The sequence below is a fragment of the Xyrauchen texanus genome, chromosome 4 (genome assembly GCF_025860055.1).
Source record: "Xyrauchen texanus isolate HMW12.3.18 chromosome 4, RBS_HiC_50CHRs, whole genome shotgun sequence".
NCBI lineage: Eukaryota > Metazoa > Chordata > Actinopteri > Cypriniformes > Catostomidae > Xyrauchen > Xyrauchen texanus.
This window is the reverse complement of record NC_068279.1, coordinates 29,551,273-29,569,393: the sequence shown is the minus strand read 5'-3', so window position 1 is coordinate 29,569,393 and position 18,121 is coordinate 29,551,273. Positions and strand designations below refer to the sequence as shown.

At 41.2% G+C, this 18,121-nt stretch overlaps 1 protein-coding gene across 1 annotated transcript in view; it reads right to left on the bottom strand.

Moving 5' to 3' along the window:
* Nucleotides 1-13,608: 13,608 nt before the first annotated feature.
* Nucleotides 13,609-18,121, bottom strand: part of LOC127634964 (ADP-ribosylation factor-like protein 15) — a 187,321-nt gene continuing 182,808 nt past the window's right edge. Inside the window, exon 7 of the mRNA XM_052114748.1 lies at nt 13,609-13,761. Within this exon, the coding sequence (XP_051970708.1) occupies nt 13,609-13,761 (153 nt within the window). The remainder of the gene's footprint in view (nt 13,762-18,121) is intronic.

Below are 18,121 nucleotides of genomic sequence, written 5' to 3'. Positions count from 1 at the left end.
CTGGTCCGCTCGAGGATAACCCTGGTTCGTTCGGGATAACCCTGCTGTTTATGTTTGCCTGTTGTTTGTTCAATCGAGGTTATCCCCGCCCTTCGTGGATGTTCGCTCCCTGTTCACCCTTGTATGTCATCTCATGTTTTAGTTTCTTTTTCCCATCATGGACCCTTTCCTTTGTTCCTGAGTTTGTTTACCTTGTGTAGTCCCAAATAAAACTGCGTTTGGATCCTAAAAACCCGTCTGCCTTCTCCTGCTTCACACAAATCGTAATAGATATACACAAAAACAGAAGAAATCAGGATGGGGCAAATAATTTTCCACAGCACTGTAGATAATGCAAGTGTAGCTTGGCTTCATCCAGCATGTAAACACATTAATCAGGTTCTAATTGGTCATCTTCATTGTGTGCATACTCTGAAAGTCATGTGTGATGTGTATTGAACACTTCCTCAGCAGATGTCCTTCTTCAAATATTTTATTATTTGAATTTATTATATTATGTATGCTTGGGAAATTACTCATCTGTAATGAATGGAAGTTAGAAAGATAAATTAATTTGTCTGCATCATGTGAGTGTCTGAAAACTGCTCTATTGGGTTGGTTTGCACAAGCCAGTCTGATGACACCAACCAGAGGTTTGGTTACTTGCTGAATGTGAGCTTGTCATTCAAGCTTCTGTTTGTTCTACTTTGGATGATTTCTTTCTCCTTCTTTCTCCTCCCTTCTCCTATCTCCCCATCTTTATTCTCTCTCATCTTTTTACACGATGATGGAGATGTGTGTCCCAGGTGGCCTGCTAATCAAAACACAAGGGATCTGGCTCCTTATTTCAGACAAAAACATCACACTCATTGTTGTCTAAATGCAAAGATGTGAATGAGGATCTACCCAAGAGAATCTGCCCTCCCCATTGACCACCAAAAGCCGTCTCCGCCCCCAGTCGTCAAAGAGAAATGTCAATCAAACGAGGGCATGAGGTCTGTTGAAAAGGTCATCCAGTGGTGGCCATTGCATTGTGATCCTCTCATGAATGGAAAAGACAATTCAGTGTGTTCAACTGACCTCAATTTGGACTGACTCCCCCTTCAGATATACTGGGAGGAAATTTAAGATGTCCAGACACAATGTTGCAATTATGCCTGTACCAAAGTTCTGAATCCTAAAGTCCTAGAGAAGATGTAACTGCCTAATAATGAGTGTAGCAGTACTCTTCTAAAGATTTATGAGTGACTCTTTGGGGTTTCTAGATGCCTACCAATTTACATTCTCTAAGAAAATATATATTTTTTAACCCTTATGTTCTGTTTTGGGTTCTGAGAGACAACAAAGCCTTTTTAAAAGCTCAAAAACATACTTCAAGGGTTAGTTCACCCAAAAATGAAAATTCTCTCATCATTTACACACCCTCATGCAATCCCATATGTGTAAGACTTTCTCTCTTCTGCTGAACACAAATTAAGATATTTAGAAATATATCTCAGCTCTGTAGTTCCATACAATGCAAGTGAATGGGTGCCAACATTTTGAAGCTCCAAAATCCAAATAAGGGCAAAATGAAAATAATTTAGATCACTCTGGTTGTTAAATCCATATCTTCTGAAGCAATATAATAGGTTTGGTTGAGAAACAGATAAATATTTAAGCCATTTTTCCTTCTTTTTGGTGATTCACATTCTTTGTGCATATTGCCCTCTACTGGGCAGGGAGGAGAATTTATGGTAAAAATTGACTTAAATATTGATCTGTTTCTTACCAACACCCATCATATCGTGTCTGAACACATGGTTTTAACCACTGGAGTCATATGGATTACTTTTATGCTCCCTTTATGTGAATTTTGGAACTTCAAAATTTTGGCACCCTTTTAATTAATTTACTTAGCTAAGATATTTTTCTTAAAATCTATATGTGTTCTGGAGAAGAAAGAAAGTCATACACATCTGGCATGCCATGAGGTTGAGTAAATCATGAGAGGATTTTCATTTTTGGGTGAACTATCCCTCTAACATTGAAGTTTCAGGTTGATAATTATGACCTAACCTAAGTTTTTGAGAACTGATTATATACAAAATTCCAACTTGACAACACACTTAAAATGTCCTCCATGAAGAATTTAACATTACTTATGTTTTACGGTCGCAGAGACCCTGGGTATAAAATATGATTAAATGCAATGCATTTAAGGTTGAAAACCTTTCTGAAAAGTGCATGCCCAACTTAGAACAGAGGGTTGAAGCTCCAATATTATCTGTCAAAAAGGAAAACAAATTAAATTGCAATTTTTATTTTAACACAGATTCCAAAAATTAAGAATGTAAGGTCAATTTCAACAGAACACAAGAGTTAAAAAAAATTATGAAAGGCTTTTGTACTGTGATATACTTACATCTGCTTATCAATACTCCACTGTGTGTCCAGATGAAGGCTAGCTACAGGCTAGTATTAATAGACTCTCCAGTATATTATATATAAACTGACCAGATTATTTATCTTATTACAGTATAGTGTGTGTTTAAGCAATTATTACTGACTAATTAATTGCTAAAGCCAAATGTAATACCATATGGAACTATTTAAATAGCATGAGATCTGCAATAACATGGACTCCTTTGAAGATACAGCAAATAACCCCCAGTCAATGAAGCATTGAATGTGAATCGTAGCATGAGACACTCAATTAATCAGCTGCTATTGTGTTGTAAATATTTGATTGCTCGATTTAAAATGGTCTATTTTATATCTTCCAGGGCACTGGTCCAGGCGCTGTAGGTGGATTATTTCCTTTTATCCAAACAATTTACACCAGGGAGCAGCTTCACTTATGACACTATGTGGGCAGTTTACAGCTCACAAATACAAATGAAGCATGTGTTTAAAAAAAAAAATAATTGATTGAATGAAAAAGCAACTTCTTCATCATTACAATCTAGCAATCACACTATTTCCAAGGCAGGAGACACCAGTGCTTTACAAATTCACCTTTGAGGATTTTCAATCTATATTGCAATGCAATGCCACCTAGAATGGCAGTGGACAAAAATTGGACTATCTTAAAAAACTTGTTTTGAAATAAAGGCTAATAGAGCCACAGCAGGTGTGAGGAGTTTAAAAGTTGAAAGATGAAAGTTGCTTTGGGGACATGGAGAAGTGCATGGGGTACAGTCACCAGGAAAATATAGTTAAGTTTTATGTCTCTATAGCACACTCATGGTGAAGTGCTTTTTCTTTCTTTGCTCAGAGCCAAAAAGAAGTTCGAAACAGATGAGCAACGGCATAGTATTTGCAAACATCCAGACACCCACCATGCTGCTGTGGGAGGCATTTAGGGGTACATTCAAATTTGAGGACACTCAAGAGTTCATGTAAAACATCAACTAATATGACATTAAAATGTTTTCAATTACTTTATACCTCATTCCATGAGTAGAATCCATACGAAATCAGTAAAAGGACATTAAACCACTCGATGATGATCTGAAGTAATATTTACAGTATGTATAGAGTGTAATTTGTAATGTTTACTTTGTGCATTTGTGGCGACAATACACAATTTGTGGTCATAATATACGCCGATCACACCCTTTTAATGTAATTTGATGACACTGATACTATTGCATAGATGCGTGTTTAAAAGAGTGTAAATGGGATACAGAATACAGACAGAAGAATGATCGTAGGCAGATTTTACTTTGGCCAGATGTGTGAATAACTTTCAACTGCAGATAGCACGAGTACATACAATGTAACTTTTGTCTTTGTGTCATCTTGGATTTACACTGACACCTAGTGGCTTGGTTGCAGCATAATTTCAAATTAATAGTTTTCAATTTTTGATGCCATTGTAGAAATATAGTATTCACATTCAGCCATGATGACTTTTAGCAGTGAGTGGAAGTGTCAAATACAGGATGTTTACTGAGATTAAGCAAGAAGTATTAGGCTGGACATGTGATTCTAACATGGGAGCCCCCATGTGCGGACCCTCTCCATGTAGAATAAAACAGCTTTTATAAAATTACTGATATGACTGGAGTCTTTATTTTAATCTGAGTGGTCATGATTTACTACATATTTTGGAAAATTACAATTCATGTCTTTAGGAGTTACATTTTTTAATGAGGAAAAAATAATGAGTACACCATTAAGAGTATTTGAGTAGATTTTATTTCTTTTAAAACTAATTAAACAAAGAAATCTCATGACATTTTCTTGGAATGTTTATGTGTACTGTTTGAATTGATTAATATTGAATAATTCATGGAAATAATCAGTTAATTACATTTCATTTATAATCCGAATATCACACCTACGGGACAGGTACAGGATGGCAACAACAAATGCCTGAGTTACACCAGGAATGCACAATCCCTCCATCAGTACAGAGACTGTCCACAATAAGCTGAGAGAGGCTGGACTGAGGGCTTGTAGGCCTGTTGTAAGGCAGATTCTTACCAGACATCACCGGCAACAACGTCGCTTATGGGCACAAACCCACCTTCACTGGACCAGACAGGACTGGCAAAAAGTGCTCTTCACTGACGAGCACGGAATCGATTTGGTGGTGGAGGGTCCATCATGGTCTGGGGCGGTGTGTCACAGCATCATCGGACTGAGCTTGTTGTCATTGCAGGTCAATGCTGTGTGTTATAGGGAATGCATTCTCCTTCCTCATGTGATACCCTTCCTGCAGGCTCATACTGACATGACCCTCCAGCATGACACCAGCCATACTGCTCATCTGTGAATTATTTCCTGCAAAACAGGAATGTCAGTGTTCTGCCATGGCCAGCGAAGAGCCCAGATTTAAATCCCATTGAGCACGTCTTTGACCTGTTGGGTCGGACGGTGAGGGCTAGGGCCATTCCTCCCAGAAATGTCCAGGAACCTGCATGTAACTTGGTGGAAGAGTGGGGTAATATCTCACATCAAGAGATGCACTGCAGTACTTAATGCAGCTGGTGGCCACACCAGATACTGACTACTACTTTTGATTTTGACCCCCCTTTGTTCATGGTCACATTATTCCATTTCTATTAGTCACACATCTGTGAAACTTGTTCAGTTTACATCTTATTTATTGAATGTTTTTATGTTCATACAAATATTTACACATGTTATGTTTGCTGAAAATAAAAGCAATTTTATGTTATACCTTGTTTAAAGATCTAAAACTATTTAGTATAAAAAATAAACAAAAACAGAAGAAATCAGGATAGGGGCACATCATTTCCACAATACTGTAGATCTGCTAGTCCGACTTCACTAAAATAGTACAATTTCAGTCAGACTAAAGCCTTTATGCAACATTTAAAAAATACCATTTATAGTTTTAGTCCGACTAAATCAAACTTTTAAAGTGCATGTAAACGAACCGATACATTGTAGAAATGAGCTATTCATAGCCAGCCATTATTCATTTGATCCATGTCCAATAATAGGGGTTTACTTATAAAGTAGCTCCATGTAAAATAAAACATCTTTCATTAGGCTACTGATAAGTCTGCATGATTTTCCATGGCAATTTGTACATGATTTTAAATCACTTTTCTTATTTTCATTTATTTATAGGTAGTAGACAAAAAGCAGAAGAAACGTCTGCTGCAAATCCTGAAAAAGTGTATATATCCATATTGCTTCAGTGCATAGGCATAGGCGGAAATTGCGGGGGGGTCGGGGGTCAGGACCCCCCCATCTGAGGGTCGTCCCCTAAAATATCATTAAAATATGTGTATTGTAAATAATATAATAATATATTCTTAAAATAATTGTTTAAGAAATAAAATAATACAAATGCAAACGGGGCAACAACAAAAAAAAAACCTTGGTGTCCCCTTCAAAAATTGCTCTTGAGAATTGTTATGTTTATTGTCCCCCCCAACATTTTGATGAAATTTTTGCCCCTGTGCATAGGCTCAAATTTTCCAAAATCGAAAGCTTGCACACAATGTCCATAGAAAAAATCTTTCTTTGTACTTTTTGCACTTTTTGGCCTCTTAATAAATTCCTGAAAGATTTTTTCTTTGGACACTGTGTGCGAGCCTTCTCTTTCCCTGCATTTATTTATAGGTAAAACTTATAGTTATAGTTTTAGTTAAAATAAAGATTAAATAATAAAATAATAACAAATAATAATAATAATTACACTACAATTATAAAATAATTAATAATAATAAATATATTAAATATTTAAAAATATTCAAATGAACCAACAACTTGAGGACTCAATAAGATGAATGCCATCAGTACCTCTGCAAATTCTCAAAAGCCCTGAATTTGAGTTCTAATATTTTGTTTTTATCTGGGTTTCCCACTGCAGCTGATATCATTGATAGCTCACACATGTTGTTTGTTTTACTGAGAAGGTGTCTGGTGCCATGCTGAGAACTTTGACATGCGTAGGAAAACACCTTTAAATTAACCCCGGTCGTATGTCAATTTCCTCCTCCCTCCAAAATATAAATAGGGGAACAAAAATAAGAACTTGCTGGCTGACTTTTGTTCCGAGTCCCATCATCAAGACAAACTCAGGGTGAGGGAGACTACTGTGTTTATTTTTAATCCCAGGATTTCGTGAAAACTCATGAATGGCATAGTATCCCAGACATGCATAAGGCATGGGAGATTGGCCCCTGACTAAAGACAAGCTAAATCTGTTAAAAAAGAATAGCCCTTCACAGTGTGGCACAGTACTGGATCACGTGGACCAGATGGATGTCAAGGGAACATCTGTTGCATTTCCACAGGGGCAAGCCTCTTCAACAGGTTGTGAAAGCTTGAGATTACTCGGCTGTTTGAATGGAGGGAGACCAAAACATTCGCCGTTTAAGAAAACATTCTCTCTTGGAATGAAAATGCTTTGTTTTCCTTGTAAACAAAAAGGCTCCCCGACGAGTCATGCATTACAATTTGAGAAAGGCTTGACTGAGAGGACTTAAATGATGAGGCAAGCTTGTTTTTGAGTAAACACAACTGGGAAAAGAGTTTTTAAGAGGATACCAACAAAAAAGCATTTCCCATCCTTTTCAAAAGTCATTAAATGCACTGCACTCAGTTCCAAGTCTTTGTCACAGTTGCTGGTGAATTCCTGCTAAGGAACTAAAAATAATCTCTGTCTAGACACAGCAAGTGTGAAACTGAGCCAAGCGAGAAAAATGATATGCAAATGGAGTTAAGGCTGGTATTATAAATCACATCCCATGTGGGAGAGTTTCAGAGTCTTCAAATGAAGCCATAAATGTGAGACACCAATAACACTTTACAACACCTCTTAAAGAGATAGTTCACCCAAAAATAAAAATTCTGTCATCATAAACTCACTCTCAATGCCTTTCTTTTCATCTGTGGAACACAACAAGGAGATGTTAGTCAAAATGTTATCCTCAGTCACCATGTCAACATGAGGGTGAATAAATGATGACAGAACTTTAATTTTTGGATGAACAATCCCTGTTACAGATAGGATATGTGTCACAGTACATGAGTGTATCTAATTACATTATTAAGGTTTAGAAAATGTCACAACACACAGTGGACTGGATCATCTCATAAATTGGTGGTCCTATAGGGTCTATGGAATCAGATTGTGGGCCTCCTTGGAGACAGACCCTCAACTCACAATTCTAACAGGACAAACTGGTTTTCTGCACTGTTACTGCATTGAGGGTGGGCTCTATTAGCGTGACGAAAGGGAAGCAGAGCGAAGGGGCAAAGGGCTTTCTCTGTGAGCAGCTAGACAAGAGAGCAGCAGACTAGAGAGGAGTGTCAGCCGCAGACAGAGCAAGATCAGATCAAAGAATTGCAGGGCAACCTGCGTGACAGATATTGTATGAAAGCAACATGGGCAGTTTGAAAGGAGGGGAAGAAAAAATGAAACCTGGTTGAGGCAGGGTACATCAGGAACCCAAACAGAGAATGTTTAACTTCCTTTTTATTATCTACATCAGGCCGTGAGAGCACGAAATTTGTATTCTAGACAGATTAGATTGGGAAGTAATGATATGATGGAGAGTTAGAATTTTTCACCATGTAGCTTTGATTTTGCTGGGCAAAGGTGGAACTAAGAAGCTGTTGGCATGAAAATAATCAAATCATACCAGTAATAATCATAATCCCACAAATATTTAGGTTAGGTGGAATACAACACACGGTCTTACCAGTTAGGAGTGGCAGCACATCATGCGGCACGGCATCGTGGTAGGTCCTGCCCAAGGAGGGAGGAGTTACTATAAATACGGCGACCAAGGACAGAGGGCCCTCTGCCAAAGGAAGATGCGGTTTACCGGCAGGGAAACCATTTTGCGGAATATACATCACACAGGGTTTCCTAGGGGACAAGCAGCGCATGTGGAGCACTTAACTCAGTACGGGGGCCTGGGTGATGCCTGTACTGGGGCAGCAGCGAGCCTCTCCGAAGGGAGGAAGAACATCCAGGGATCACACTTCTTTGCCTCAAGGAAGGGGAAAGGCGCTATGCACAAGCGATACACCAGGCCAGCTGACATGAACTTACCTGTTTGTGTAACCTGATAACACACGGGATGAAACTGGCTCAACCCTGAGGTTATAGAACCTTGCAAAGGTGTTAGGTGTTGCCCAGCCCGTGGCTCTACATATGTCTGCTAGAGAGGCACCGTGGGACAACGCCCAAGAATCCACAACATCACTGGTATAATGGGCTCGTAGGCCAGCAGGGGGTAGCACATGCAGGGCGTGGTATGCCATAATGATGGCATCGATGACCCAGTGGGCAATCCTCTGTTTGGAGAGAGCGCTTCCCTTCCGCTGTCCACCGAAGCAGACAAAGAGCTGCTCGGAGCTTCTAAAGCTCTGCGTGCGATCCAAGTAGATGAAAAGAGCGGGCACACTTGAAGGTTCACCACCTGATCCCTGAAAAGGGTCGTGGGAACCTTGGGCACGTAGCCCGGTCGGGGTCTCAGGATGACGTGAGAGTAAGCCGGACCGAAATCTAGGCACAGTTCGCTGACAGAGAACGCCTGCAGGTTCCCTACCATCTTGATAGAGGTGAGTGCCGCGTCTTCAGAGAGAGCGCATTTAGCTCTGCTGACTCAAGGGGCTCGAAGGGAGCTCCCTGAAGGCCCCGGAGGACCACAGAGAGGTCCCACGAGGGACCGAGGCGCGACCTGGGGGGATTTAACCTCCTCCCGCCTCTCAGGAACCTGATGATCAAATCGTGCTTCCCTAAATACTTACCTTCTACTGCATCGTGATGTGTAGATATGGCGGCTACATACACTTTCAAGGTGGCCACTAAGAGGACCTGCTCCCCGTCCTCCCTGACTTTGTGCAAGTAGGCCCACTGGGGGAAACGCATACTTGCGCAGCCCCAGGGGCCAGCTATGCCAAGGCATCTATGCTGAGGGGAGCCTCAGTCAGAGAGTACCATAGTGGGCAATGGGAGGATTCTGGGGAAACAAACAGGTCTACCTGTGCTTGGCCGAATGGACTCCAGATAAGCTGGACCACCTGAGGGTGGAGACGCCACTCTCCCCTGGGCGTAACCTGCCGTGATAGCATGTTTGCTGTGCTGTTGAGGTGGCCCGGGATATGAGTGTCTCGCAGTGACTTGAGCCGGTGCTGACTCCAAAGGAGGAGACGGCAGGCGAGTTGTGACATACGGTGAGAGCGTAGGCCAACTTGGCAGTTGATATAGGCTACCGTAGCTGTGTTGTCCGTCCGGAGCAACACGTGCTTGCCATGGATCAATGGCAATAGCCTCCTCAGGGCAAGTAGTACCGGTAGCAACTCGAGGCAATTGATGTGCCAAAGCAGTCGCAGGCCGGTCCAAGGGCCAGTGACTGAGTGCCCGTTTTATACGGGAGGCATATGTCGTAACCACAACATGCCTGGGGACCTGGCCTAGGAGAACTACTGCCCGTAGGAACGCTAGGTCTGACCAGGGGGTGAGAAAGCGGCAACAAGTCTACGTGACAAGGACGCGGTGTATGCCGTGGCGCCATGCTCGTCTCTCTACTCGGGTCTGTAGCCGGTGCTGACCATCGCTGAGGATATCATATGCCCCAGGAGCCTCTGAAAGGATTTCAATGGGACCAACGCGTTCTGTCTGAATGCATGCAGACAGCTCAGCACTGACTGCACGTGCCCGTTGGTGAGGCGCGCCATCATTGAGACCGAGTCCAACTCCATACCGAGAAAAGAGAAGCTCTAAACCTGGACAAGCTTGCTCTTTTCCCAGTTGACCCGAAGCCCCAAGTGGCTGAGGTGCCTAAGCACCAGGTCCCTGTGAGCAGACAACATGTCCTGGAAGGCAAACTGGAAAAAGGGTCTGTGTCGAGGAAGGATGGAGACATGGAAGTATGCGTACTTCAGGTCTACTGCTGTGAACCAATCCAGATGCCGGACGCTCGCTAGAATGCGTTTCTGCGTGAGCATTTTGGACGGGAGTCTGTGCAGAGCCCAGTTCAGAACTCGCAGGTTGAGGATTTGCCACAACCCGATGCCTTTTTTGGGTACAATGAAGTAAGGGCTGTAAAACCCCTTCTTCACCTTGGCTGGAGGGACAGGCTCTATCGTGCCCTTCCGTAGAAGCCCCCAAGCTCCGTGCGAGAGGGACCAAGGGGATTACAGCATCGGACGTACCAGCAGCGGGGCCTCGCAACGGGGTGGAGCCCGGGGTGCTGAGTCTAGAGACATCAAAGCGCTTACCTGGCTCCTTGTGACCGCTCCCGGAACAGCCTGGGACGGGGTAGGAAGATTTTCATCCTCGTGGCCCGTGGAGACCGTCGGCTCAGGGGCGGGCTGGTGCCACGGCTGAGTGCGTGGAAGGTCCGGTTCCAGGGTGCCGTACCTGCTAAAGGGAACCGGTGGCCGGCGGTCGTGATAACGACGGCCGGGGAGACCGGAAATAGAGCCCAGGGGCTGAGGAAACTGCTCTTTTTTTCATTGTGGGTACCGCAGCCCGTTCGTAAAGAAATAAAGGATTCTCCACCCGACCCTCCTGCAGGGGAGGGAGTGGTCTGCTTATCAGCTCCCGTAGTGCAGTTTCCTGAGTCCCGGGGCTGCCCGTCTCAGGGGCGCTTTGAAGCCTTATTGGGGTTCTTGGCGGCCGGCCTTGAGGCTGATGGCGTCGCAGTCCTGCGGGGCATGACGAGGGAGTGGGATGTCCGTGCGGCAATACACAGCGGAGCAGCTCCCACTGAGGTCCCCATATCGCCCCCAGTGCCACTGGGGTGGCTTGCGCTGTTATGAGGGCGAGCAGCGACCGCAACGTAGCTATGGTCATGTCCTCGCATTGAGGAGATGAACCATCCATGAACGCTGACTCCGCATGGGTGGCACCCAGACACGAAAGGCAGCGATCGTGGCCATTAGAGACATCGACCGCAACCAGGAAATAAACACTTGAAAAAGACGCTTTCCGTTTGCGCAACTCTTTTAGAGAAATATTACTCTTTTTGTGTGTTTTATATATATATATATATATATATATATATATATATATATATATATATATATATATATATATATATATATATATGTGTATATAGCTAGGTACATATATATAAATATATATATAAACGTGATATAAAGTGATTCACTGAACGTTTTCTGCTGTCGAAGCGCCCAGGGGTGTGTGCTCACACAGGGGGAGAACCGCTGGAAAGCGCTGTAGATCCAACAGCGTGTAGAGATGAATGGAGGCGGCAGAGGAATTCAGCTCTGTGACTTGCTTGCTCGGCTCCGAATAAAATATCTGATGTGTGTTTGCAGCATCACTCCTTTTATACCCGTATGTTCGGGGGAGTGGCATGCAAATTCCACACGTCAATTTCCATTGGCCTTTTCTCAAGATCAGAGATGTCTGGGCTCCGCAGGAGCAACCCCTAGTGTCAACTCATCGACACAACATCGAGTGAGTGACAGATAGGGAACCGAACACTTCTCATTTTTCAACAAATAAAAAAAATTATTAAGAGTTGGTTTTATTGCCTGTATACATTTTAAAGTCTTTAAAACAAGTAGTTATTCATTCATTTGATGATTTCTTTTTCAGCATGGAACGTCGAAAGTTTTGTTATGAAATGTATTATTATTTAAGCAATTAAAGCGCAAGCATACAGTAATTTCCTCATTTATTTTCTTGCTGGAATACAGGCAATGTGTAATTAAATAATATTTACCTATGTTTCAACATGTTCATATATTTTTAACTCATTTTTGATGCTACAATAATTTAATACAGTAAATAATTCAGAATCGAGAAATTACATTACTTTTATTTATTTATGAAATATAGTTGGCTTTTTGGATGTGTACTCACAGAACGACGCTAACACACCAATGCAGAACTATAAATGCAAAGCAATGCGTTGGGCACTATGCGGTGCCTACGCCATAGATGCATAAATCAACATTCAGACTCCAGATGTTTAATCCATGTCTTTTGAATTGATCCAATCGGTTTTAGGTGAGAAGAGACCAAAATACTGTATAACTCCTTTTTCGATTTACATTTTGCAATTGCCGTCTGTTGGCATGATCATGGTTTCGAGCTTTATTACATTTCCTAGTGCTTGACACATGCACAGAGTGCTAAATGGCGCAATTAAATGTAATCAAGCTTAGCTAGCCAATAAGACTGCTGATGTCAAGGTTTACAGTGAAAAAGGAGTTATAGTTAGGTCTGTTCTCACCCAAAAACCAATAAAATCAGAGGACATTGTTTAAACCAGTGGAGTCTTTACACCTGTGAGACATAAAATATCTCACAACGGAGAGGTGCATAGTCAGGAATCTAAATTTGTGGAGAGGAATTTGGATAATGCCACCAGGAAGCAGTGGGTGAGGCTGTGGAGAAAGGCTGGGCAAGGAGTGAGCTGGCAGATGGGAAGTCTCCGCAGACAGTTGGAAAACGTAAGCCTGGCGGACAGTGACTTGTCAAATGCAGCTGTTGTGGACACTGATTGATAGAGTTTGCCAAGTAAAGGGGTGTGTCACCTTTTGAAACAACAAAATTAACAACATAATTTGAGACACTTAGTCAACTGAGGAAATGGAACATAGTACCCATAAAAATAAAACAATTTGTCTTGGAAAACATTTGAATTATGTGACTATGCGAAAGCAACTGAAAGATTAATGTGAGTGAGGAAAACTAGGAGATTTGCTAAATTAAGCATATGGTCTAATATTAATTTTCGAAAAAGTATTTTCCAAAATGACACTTTAAACATGTGAATTCATCATGAATGCTCAGATTCTTAGCCATCTTTTGAAATATGGAGTGGCTCATACAATATATAGTTATATGCATTCATATACATACATTCCACACGCACATCACAGGACAACTAACTGATAAACAAAAAACACTGTAGCTTATAAAATAGCTTTTTACTGTTACAATAGGTAAAAATCAGATACATTTAAAGAACTTTGGTTCACCTGCTTCAAAATGAGCATATGTGTGGCCCTTGACCTTAGGGTAACAAATATGCCAGTAAACTCATCAAAACATGTGGCTGTTTGCGTCTATGTCGCCGGTGGGTTATAAAACATCTAAAAGAGAGATTTCTAGTTCATTTCTAGCAAACAACACTTAAAACCCGCTTTCCACTTTGAAGATTGATTGAATCATATCCTGTTAGTTTGCACCTCCTTCTCTTCCAAAAAACTGATGAGTTGACTGAAGCTCTCCTTCACTGGCTCCATGTTGTTTGATGTGCTGCCTGCAAGAATCCATCTCTTCCCTTGTCCCAGGGGCTGCAATTCCCAGTACTTCTGTATCTGAAAAATAATAATAAATAATTACTCAATTATGACTGCTCTCTAAAAATGGCACCAAAATTTCTGCAAAATTTTCCTGATCCATGAGGTCTTCATGTGCATTGTCTAAAAAGTTGATTTTGAGGTAATTTGGGATAAAAAATAAAAAAGCCCCCATAAACAATAATATTTGAACAAGCATTATCTTAATTTTTTTTTCACAAAAGCATCTTGCTGTTTCAAAAGTATTTGCAATGGTTGACAAATTTTGTTCTTTAACTATTGCCCCTATATATTCACTATATCACTTTATCGGATGCAAAATGTGTCCCACCAACACAACAAAAACTAACTCTTCCTTTCTCTAAATAAAATTCCCTAAATAATTTCCAGGCACTTCTAAAAGGAAAAAAATTACAAAACTTCTACAACATTTAATTATCTTGGTTAATGTTAATTTTAACATATACAACATTTCTAATATATTCTTATAATCAAAAGTAGTATATTTTGACATTAAAGCACTATGAACTTACATGAACTAACAATGATCAATTGTATATTTATATATATATAAATTTATAAATATATATAACATAATATGATGTAAAAAAATACGTTGTTCATAGTTCGTTCATGTTAACGATGTCACAACCTTATTGTACAATGTTACCTTGGTATCTACTCATTAGATTATTTAGTCCAAACTATACTCACAGAACAGCTTTAGTCTTTACTAACTTTACACACAGATGTGTCACTGTGTCTGGGATCTGCAATGGGAGGCTCATTTGCAGCATGGAAACTATGTAAGGGATAATGTACAGTCAGCCATTTTTTTAATCACAAAATTAACAACGACAAGCTGATCTGTGGTCTTGCATCAGCTTAACGGGATATTTTGTGATTTGTTATTTGCAATAACAACTGGCTGACTGTACATTATTCCGCTTATTACTGGCTACTAAGGAAATAAATAAATATATGGTCATATTATATTGATTTATGTTAACATTATGTAATTATGTGAGAAGAAAGACATTTCTGAACAGCTGAAATCCACCTCCGGTTTGCGTTGGAGTTCTGTTGGAAATGTGCTTTGTTACTGAGAAATATCAGACCGCTAGATTGACCATTGAGAATAGAGTATTTTAGAGAGTCATGTAACAAGCATATTTAGTTAATATGTATGTAGTTGGTGGGTTGTAAAGAAACAAAACAGGATACAAAAATATATTTTGGGGTTTTATTCTGATGGATGTTTATAACAAATAAATAAACAGCGGTCGAAGGGGCTGTATAAAAAATAAATTAGGAAAATAAAAAAAATTAAATACAGTAATGAAATATGGTTCAACAAAATATTGTAGAGGCTAATGTATAAAAAAAAATACAAACAGGGCATTAGCCTACCCACATACCTCAACATATACTTAATACATACTTATATAATTCACAGCACACTATGCTCTTAAGTACTTGCACAAATCACTCAAAGCACTTTATACATTTAACACATGCTTAAATCACTCAAAGCAATTTATAAATTTTAACCAGGTTTTAAGGAAATGTATAACAGTTTAAAACAATAGAATTCTCATTACACATGTTTTCACATATAACACGTAACTAACTAAACTGGAAAACACTCTAAGCTATAAATCATTAAATAAAATATGATTAATTCTCAATCAATCAAATCAAATCAAATTACTTTATTGTCACACTACCATGTACACAAGTGCAACAGTAGGTGAAAGTCTTGTGTGCAGTTCAGAGCAACATATCAGTCATGACAGTGACGAGACATATACCAATTACAATAAACAACATATTTACACAACAAAATGTACATATCAAATGTGCACACACTTACACAACACAATAATATAATACAATGTACAACAATACACACAATATAGAATACACATACAGTAAACATAAAAAATAAGAGTATATAAAAAATATATATACAGCAGATGTATTGTGGAGAATATAATTATGACAGTCCAGTGTGATATATAAGATTAATAAAGTGCAGTGCTGATTATTGATTGTGAGAGATCAAGTTCAAAAGTCTGATTGCTTGGGGGAAGAAGCTGTCACGTAGTTGGCTGGTGCTGCGATACCGCCTGCCTGATGGTAGCAATGAGAGCAGCCCATGACTCGGGTGGCTGGAGTCTCTGATGATCCTCCGTTTTTCACACACCGCCTGTTATATATGTCCTGGAGGGAAGCTCACCTCCGATGATGTGTCTGGCAGTTCGCACCACCCTTTGCAGGGCATTACGGTTGTGGGCGGTGCTATTGCCATACCAGGATGTGATGCAGCCAGTCAGGATGCTCTCTACCATACTGGTGTAGAACCGTGTGAGAATGTGGTGGTTCATTCCAAACTTCCTCAGCCATCTCAGGAAGAAGAGGCGCTGATGAGCCTTCTTCACAACGGCCTCAGTGTGGACGGACCATGTGAGTTCCTCAGTAATGTGGACACCAAGGAACTTGAAGCTGCTGACTCTCTCCACCGGTGCTCCATTAATGGTGATGGGGCTGTGTTCTCTGTCTTTCTTCCTGAAGTCCACTACAAGCTCCTTGGTTTTACTGAAGTTGAGGGAGAGATTGTGCTCCTGACACCAGCGTGTCAGAGTGTGCACCTCCTCTCTGTAGGCTGTTTCATCATTGTCAGTGATCAGACCTACCACTGTCGTATTGTCAGCAAACTTAATGATGGCATTGGAGCTATATGTTGCCACACAGTCATGTGTGTATAGGGAATACAGGAGTGGGCTGAGAACATAGCCCGGCATGGCTCCAGTGTTGAGCGTCAGTGATGAGGAGATGTTGCTGCTCATTCTAACCACCTGACGTCAGCCAGTTGGTTTGCTCACGCTCTGATGACGTGGCTCGGAATGCCGTCTGGACCCAGCGGCATTACAGATGTTCACCCGTTGGAAGGATCGGGGTACATCCACAACAGAGATGGAGAGTGAACCATCCTCGGACCAGAACATCTCCAAGTCCACATGATCCAAACAGTCTTGTAGCATAGAGTCTGATTGGTTCAACCAGCACTGCATCATTCTGAGGGTGGGTGCTTCCTGTTTCAGTTTCTGCCTGTAAGCGGGCAGAAGCAGAACGGAAGAGTGCTCTGATTTGCCAAATGATTTGTAGCCATCCTGGAAAGGAGAATAGCAATGGTCCAAAACCGGGTCCCCTCGTGTGTTGAAGCTGATGTGTTGGTGGTATTTTGGTGCAATTGTTTTAAAATTGGCTTCGTTAAAGTCCCCAGTAACAATGAACGTGGCCTCAGGGTGGGCGCTTTCCTGCTCACTTATGCTCCCATACAGTTCCTTGAGTGTCCGGTCTGTGTCGGCTTGTGGGGGGATGTACACAGCTGTAATAATGACCGCTGTGAATTCCCTCGGTAGCCAAAATGGTCGTCACAGAAGCATGAGATATTCCAGATCAGAAGAGCAGAAAGACTTCCTCTGGTCACACCATGATTTGTTGATCATAAAACATATACCACTACCTCTGCTTTTACCTGAGAGGTCTTTTGCTCTGTCTGCTCGGTGCACGGAGAACCCCGTGGGTTAAATGGCCGGGTCTGGAATCTCCGCAGACATCCAGGTTTCTGTAAGGCAGATAACGCAGCAATCCCTCGTCTCTCGTTGGAAAGAGATCCGCGATCTCAGCTCGCAGAGCTTGTTGTCCAGAGACTGAATATTTGCAAGTAGTATACTGGGTAGCGGGGGTCGATTTGCTCTGATGAGAACGACGGCTCTTTTTCCCCTTTTCCTTCTGCGTTTCCGCGGCCGGGCAGCCCAGAAAAAGGGCTCCGTTGGTGTGTTTGTAAACAACGGGTCGGCATTTAGGAATTTGAAGTCCGGTTTTTGGCGTGTAATTGCTGAACCAATGTACAAAAGCATTTGTCTGTCGTATACAATAAGGCAGACAACATCCACGACAAAAAAGCAAAAAACTGTAAACAAAACAAACAACAAACTGCAGTGTTGTGTCGGAGCTCGCAACGCAGCATCCATACTCGGCACCATCTTGAGTCAAAAAATTTGAAATGTACATACACAGTCCTCGCATGTACAGAAAACTTAGTCAAACTCCACACATGCTATATGCATCCTTCAAAAACGATCCACAAAAAACAACCAGTGTTGCCAGATTCATTAACCATTGTCCCACCCAATGATTGCTCAAAACCCACCTCAATGCATGAAAAACACCAAAATAGTGTATATGAAAATGAAATGCACATTAACCACAATACTACAGCAATGCCTTTACAACCATGACAACAAAATTATGTGACGCAAAGCTAACAAATATGCTGCCCTGGGATTTCAAGAAGACAAATAATGAAAGT